Source organism: Gossypium hirsutum, chromosome D12, assembly GCF_007990345.1.
Source record: "Gossypium hirsutum isolate 1008001.06 chromosome D12, Gossypium_hirsutum_v2.1, whole genome shotgun sequence".
In the NCBI taxonomy this organism is placed as follows: Eukaryota; Viridiplantae; Streptophyta; class Magnoliopsida; order Malvales; family Malvaceae; genus Gossypium; species Gossypium hirsutum.
Genome location: NC_053448.1, coordinates 29,476,028 through 29,482,615, shown reverse-complemented (window position 1 = coordinate 29,482,615; position 6,588 = coordinate 29,476,028). Strand labels below are relative to the sequence as shown.

The 6,588-nt window shown below is 35.8% G+C and overlaps 2 protein-coding genes across 2 annotated transcripts; one reads left to right on the top strand and one right to left on the bottom strand.

Moving 5' to 3' along the window:
• The first annotated feature begins 1,904 nt into the window (after positions 1-1,904).
• LOC107945362 (peroxidase 51-like) lies at positions 1,905-3,391 on the top strand. The gene is made up of 4 exons (NM_001398465.1): positions 1,905-2,160; positions 2,261-2,461; positions 2,555-2,720; positions 2,808-3,391. The coding sequence occupies exons 1-4, from the start codon at positions 1,942-1,944 to the stop codon at positions 3,212-3,214; spliced, it is 993 nt and encodes a 330-aa protein (NP_001385394.1). The 5' UTR covers positions 1,905-1,941; the 3' UTR covers positions 3,215-3,391.
• A 131-nt stretch (positions 3,392-3,522) lies between these two features.
• Positions 3,523-5,863, bottom strand: LOC107945361 (uncharacterized). The gene is made up of 2 exons (XM_016879335.2): positions 5,293-5,863; positions 3,523-4,953 (listed from the first exon to the last, which is right to left on the bottom strand). Exon 2 carries the CDS (start codon positions 4,944-4,946, stop codon positions 3,867-3,869), a length of 1,080 nt encoding a protein of 359 aa, XP_016734824.1. The 5' UTR covers positions 4,947-4,953; positions 5,293-5,863; the 3' UTR covers positions 3,523-3,866.
• Between the last annotated feature and the right edge of the window lie 725 nt (positions 5,864-6,588).

Below are 6,588 nucleotides of genomic sequence, written 5' to 3'. Positions count from 1 at the left end.
AGCTACTTTCTTTTATTTCTTAGATAATTTTAAATATCAACTTGTGTACAATTAATATTGTAATGACTAGTAGAATTTTTAGTTAAATATGATACTTATACTTAAAGTTCGTGACTGTATTTATTTTTAAACTATCTTATAATCTATTTTTCTTTTGACTTACTTCAAACCCATCATCGCTTTGCCCAATTTGCACATTTTGCATCATATTTTACCATCTTTTTTTTTTACCAATAACCTTCACCAGAGCAAGTGATCTGCTCAAATTAAATATATTTATATAAAACTTTTGCTATTATTATAGAATTGGGAAAACATATGGATGTTGCCGTTTGAAATATATATTATTTCAAAATCTTTAAGCCAGATATTAAACATAAATCTCGTATTAAGTAAACCTGTACAAAAAAGACAGGAAAACACATGGTGTGAATTAGAATTTTAAATTTTATTTAGTCCAACAGGTTGAAAAAGACCAACAATTTGACAGTAAGATTCTCTGCCCAAAAGATTCCTTCACTCTACCAAAATTAAAACAGCAGATTTGAACTCTGTGTATAGTAAAATAGAAAACATTTTGTTTAAATTGTCAAATAAAAATACAACAATGAGACACTTAAAATTGCCTTTCAAACTCATTATTCCTCTCCAGCTGGGTTCTCATACCCACTTAATTATTGATTCATCCATGTCTTTCACAAAAATAGTTTTTATACAAAATTTAAACCTTTAGAAGGGTATTGCCCACTTCATATCTTTATGTAATAATTAAAAATATATGCTTGGATTTTTTATTTTTTATTTAGTTTAATAACGATCAATTTTCCTGTTTAATAGTTTTTTCAATTTTAGATGATAAGTTTAATTATGGTGGCCTTGGACTTATTGTTATTATTTCTACCAAACCTTTCTTCAAAATTGGCATGAAATCCCATCGTCAGCTTACGTAGATGAGTAGCCAATGATATTCTTTCTTTTATTATTACTGTATGTAAACTCTGGGACCAGGATGAGTCTGAAAATTACGGACTTTTCCTTATTTACTTGTTTACTTGTATCAGTGGTGCTTCATTGCTTTGCTTTGGTTTTTCATCGGTTATCTAAATTTGGGAGTTAAAATTTTCCTTCTTTTTTCATATTAATTTTATCCAGTATTGATTAGCTATACAAACTTGCACGTTATAGCCAAGTACTTTCATCAAATATTATGCTTAAAATGGCATGGCCTGCTTTTGGTGTCCCACCCTTTTAATATTTTTCTATTTTAACTTTAAAAAGCTAAAAATTAACAATATTAAATGTTTTGTTAAAATATATAAAAACTTGATATATTTATTTTCTATTTATCCTAACCAATATGTAATTTTTTTAGAAAAATATTAATTTAAATAGATGATATTAATATTTATTGAGGAGTTGAAAATGTATGTACCAACGGCTCTCTTTTGGATCGAGATGTACGTACTTTTTCATGTTAAAAAAGAACGAAAAAGTATTAGGTTAAAAAAAACTCATGACTTTGAGGTTTTACGGATTTTTCGATGTTCTCTATGTCTCTAGTTTTTATTTCAAAGTGTTGGATCTTGGAGCACGTTTCTATGAGATTCCAAGTTGGTAGTCGAAACCCAAGTTGTAGGGCAACGAGGAGAGCAGTTTGAGTTTGTGGAAGGAGATGAAGGCGGCCATTGACATTGACAAAGCCAAGGAGAAGCATTGATGTCTCTTTCAAGCTCCGTACTCTCTCCTTATCTATTATTTAAATCACTTATTATTGAGGCACTCTTTCTTTGCTGTTAAAAAAGATTCCCCATCTAACTTACTACTCTCACGGACCACTTCCAAGCTTCTTCCAATATATGCTTTTTTATATTTTCATTAATCAACTTTCTTCTTTTTCTATATAGCTGCTTTTATACTCATTATTTCTCAGTTTCTTCTCAAATGGGTCACTTCATTAACCTTTTAGTTTTCCTGTCATTTTCTCTAAGCTTCTGTTTGTTTCCTGGCACAGTATCAGCTCAACTAAGACAAAATTTCTATGCTAATTCTTGCTCAAATGTAGAAGCGATTGTTAGAGGTGAAGTGGCCAAGAAATTCAGCCAAACTTTCGTCACAGTTCCTGCCACTCTCCGTCTCTTCTTCCATGATTGCTTTGTCCAGGTTTTTTTCCAACACTTTTTTTTTTCTGAAGATTACCCTTTTCTCCATTTCGCTTAAAATGTATCAACCTTATCGCAAGTGCATTTATTGTTTCTAACAGGGATGTGATGCTTCGGTTATGATTGCATCTACCGGTAGCAACAAAGCTGAAAAAGATCACCCTGATAACCTGTCGTTAGCCGGAGATGGATTTGACACCGTCATCAAAGCTAAAGCAGCGGTTGATGCGGTTCCAAGTTGCAGAAATAAGGTGTCTTGTGCTGATATCTTGGCTTTGGCTACCCGTGATGTTATTGCTATGGTATGGTTCGTTCCTATTTCTTTGATATTACCACAATGATTGTTTGACATTGTTGCAGATATGTTAGTGAATGTGATCTGATTATAATTACAGTCTGGTGGACCTTCTTATGCTGTTGAATTGGGGAGATTGGATGGGTTAAGCTCTACAGCTGCTAGTGTCAATGGAAAGCTTCCTCACCCAACTTTCAACTTGAATCAGCTTAATTCGCTTTTTGCAGCAAATGGACTCAGCCAAACTGACATGATTGCTCTATCAGGTCTTATTATTACCACAACCTCAATGTCTGCATTTCCAGCATAAGCTTCCCATGTTAAAGGCTCTCATTGGTTTTATGTTTTTGCAGCGGCACACACTCTTGGATTCTCACATTGCGACAAGTTTTCCAACAGAATATACAATTTTAGCCGTCAAAATGCAGTGGACCCAACGCTCAACAAGGACTATGCTACTCAACTTCAACAAATGTGCCCCAGGAATGTGGACCCAAGTATAGCCATCAACATGGACCCAAACACACCCAGGACATTTGACAATGTCTACTTCCAGAACTTGCAGAAAGGGCAGGGCCTTTTCACCTCCGACCAGGTTTTATTCACGGACACAAGGTCTAGACCTACTGTAGACGCCTGGGCCTCCAACTCACAGGCTTTTAACCAAGCCTTTATTACTGCTATGAGTAAGCTGGGTCGGGTAGGTGTCAAGACTGGGAGGAACGGCAACATTCGTAGAAACTGTGCTGCCTTTAACTGAGAAAAAAAGTTGGGTTCTTGAAGCTGAATTTTTGTTATACAAAGACGTGTGTTATTTAGTTTCTGGTAAGATTTCTTGGTATCGTAACGAGTTAGAGAAAGGGTTTGGAATGATTGAATCGTAAAAGCCAAATAAATAGATGATGTGACAGTCACAGCAAACGTTGTTTGAGCCTAATTGGATTGGATTGGATCGGGAAAATGAATGTTTAGTTATGATGTTATATACCAGTACATACCTAACATTACAAGGAAATAAGACTAGGCAAAAGCAACAAAAGTCAGCTCACCAAATCAATCATACAGCAATTGCAAATTATATGCTTTACAATTATGAAAATCAGTGTTCACTAAAACAATGGATAACAGGTGGAGATAGTTGCTAGCCTATATGGATCCTTATGAAGTGTCGATATAAATGGATTTCACCTAGCTGAGACATTGCACCTCCGGGATAAATCAGAACCGTGAAATATTTACAAAGTAATCAGCATCATCCAAAACTACTGTGTTTGTACTTATTTACTTCATCTATTCTATAAAAATGGTATGCTAGAGACCAATGTTAGAGTGGAATTCAAAACTGAAATAACTCAAAATTGCTACGGCTAGAATCTGGTTGAACGCAAATCATGAAGCCGATTAGTTCCAGCTCACTCTTCTGAAGCAAGCAGGCACGCCTTCTCCAGTTGTGTTGGCCAGTCCACTCCAACAAGCAAGGGATTCAACTCCATCGCAACTCGAAAGTCTAAGATTGATGCAGAAATGGGTCCACTTTGTTTTGGTGCATATCTCATGGGCTGCATCCCATTCAAGCAGGCCATGGACCAACTGTGGCCTTGGTCAATAAGTTTCTTTCCTGATCTCGAGCGAGCCAGTTCCAAACAGGGTTTGATCAATCTCTTCATGTAAACATCAAGGCTATTGTTCAAAAAATTGGCACAATCCATAGAGATATTTAGTCCCTCCATCTCCAACTTCTGTTCCAACCTCTTCCTCAAAGAACCGCTGTCAGGTAGTTCGCCCCGGCAATAACAAGTTTCGGAAGCAGATGCTGCTCGGTTCCATGGTAAATTTCGCATTCCTTTAGTGTTCAAAGTGATGCCAAGTGGAGCTCTAACAGGACTTCTACTGTAAGTGCCCGGACTTCCCGTAGCTTGATCAACCTCTTCTCCATCCTCGACAGAGCCAGGCGGTCTGCTACCCAAAGAAAGAAACTCAGTAGCACTCTGCTGTTCTTGAACTTTACGAATTGCATCCTCACAGGTAGTATTGTTATGGCTCTTCCCATGAGGCCCTGAAGGACTTGGGCGGTCCCTCAACTTACGATCACGAAGATTCGGAGTCCGACTCTTACGAGGGGATTGAGGAAAGTCTTTGCACAGTGACTGAAGATTGCTTCTTTGGTACCCATTTGACGCTTTAACACTTAAAGAAGCTTCAAACTTGTTCTCCACCGATGGAGGAGTCTTTGAAAGCGAAGCATTTCTAACAATTGATATCAGGAGATTATTATGAAGACGAACATTTTCTCTCCCTATTGTATCAATGCAGAGCTTATCAAACTCGGGTTTCCCAATCCTAAGACTCAAAAATCTAGTAAGCAGATTGAAGTACTCCTCCGTTTTTATACGCCCAATCTTCCTTACAATCTGAGATTTCAGCTCTAAAGTACCTATTCTGGAAAATTTCCGACCACCTGGCATTTCAGTTTCCAAGTTCCTCAGTATCATCCCAAATCTAAAAATTTCAGCCAAAAGCCATATAAAGTTAAACTTATTTCTTAATCAAAATCACCAAAATTCCTAATGTCATTTCATCTTAGCAAGTCAAAGGGTGATCAAAGTCAAACGGTTTTCTAATAAATCAATAGAAACCAAAAATAAAACAAAAACTCCGACCACAAATCTACCCATCTCAAATCAGAACATTAAATAAAAGAAGGAAACACCTTAACATAAACCATGAACGAGTTCCAGACACCGAAGTTTCAGCTTTATCCATAACCCCCTCGGGAAGGAAAAAGAAGTGAAACGGTTAAGAAAAACAAACTAAAATAGAAAGAGAGCAAAAACCCACCTGAAATAACGAACTATGAAACTGAATTCACAATTTTTTTGAACTGAATAAGAGAGTAGAGCAAAAAGAGATTAGGGCATGAAGCGAGCGAGCGAGCAAGCAAAAACTTCTGTTTTTTGGAACCTTCTTTTGGAGTCATCGAGGTCAAAGGAACACGTGCGCCTTTTTTTTTTGTAAGAAAAAAAGCAAGTGTAAGTATAAACTAGTGCTGGTTAGCTTTGAGCTTAGTTGTGCGTTGGATTTGTCCGACCATCTACGCGAGTGCATTGGTTTGGTCCAAAGTATCAAACATCAAAATTTCCTTTTGTCAAGAGGAAAGTTCCAGACAGTGAGTGACTACATCACAATGCAATACAATAAAATCATTGGGGTATTCCCTGTTTTTAGATTTTTTTAGCTATCTAGTCGTTACTCTTTTTTCTTTTTTCAGAATTCATGAAATTTGAATATGATGAGAGTAGAAGGTTACCAAAACTATCTTGAAGGTGTTGATGATCATGCTAAGATCATCAGATTTGTTGACGTAAAACTTCGAAGTGATTATTTAAGTGTCAACTGTAGTGATAGTTACACTTAAACACTACGGCTGATTATTACTTGTCATTTTGAAATTCACAATTTTTGAAATAAAATATTTAGGCTTTAAATGATATTGATATTGTGAAAGTATGAAACCTCATATACGAATATCAATCCATTTGAAGCAATTTATCTTAAAGGTTGGATTGGATCGAGATAGAATTGAAGACATATCTCCATAATCCACTTTACATTAATCTTTATTATTATATTGTATCTTGCTATTTTAACAACTATTTAATAGGAGACTGAATTGTAATTAATCTCTAGCATGTTAGCAATTCTCGAAATCTTATATATTTGAGACACTTGTATATGTTTTGTATTGGTATTGATAGTACTTATTTTTTTCATAGTGGAACATGTTTTTGAGAGTGCATGAGAGAGTAAACATGTTTAGTTTACTGTGGAGAACTTAGAGGTGAGTGATTTAGATCCTGAGGTACAAAAGTGAGGTTTCTATATCAAGGTGTGATAAAACTTGAATCATTTGTTGTACTGAGATTAAAGATAGTTGATTTACTCACTGAGCTAGGCTTCAAAGATATAGGGAAAGCGAACTGCGTAAACAATCCTGTGTGTTTTGTTCTTTTGTTGTGTTCATCGTAGTGGTAATTGTAGTAGCCACTACAACCATCACTTCCATTAAAGCACTCTATTTTTCTTAGAAATTAGCAACTGTCCGTTTCAACATGTGGTATAAGAGCCTAACACTTA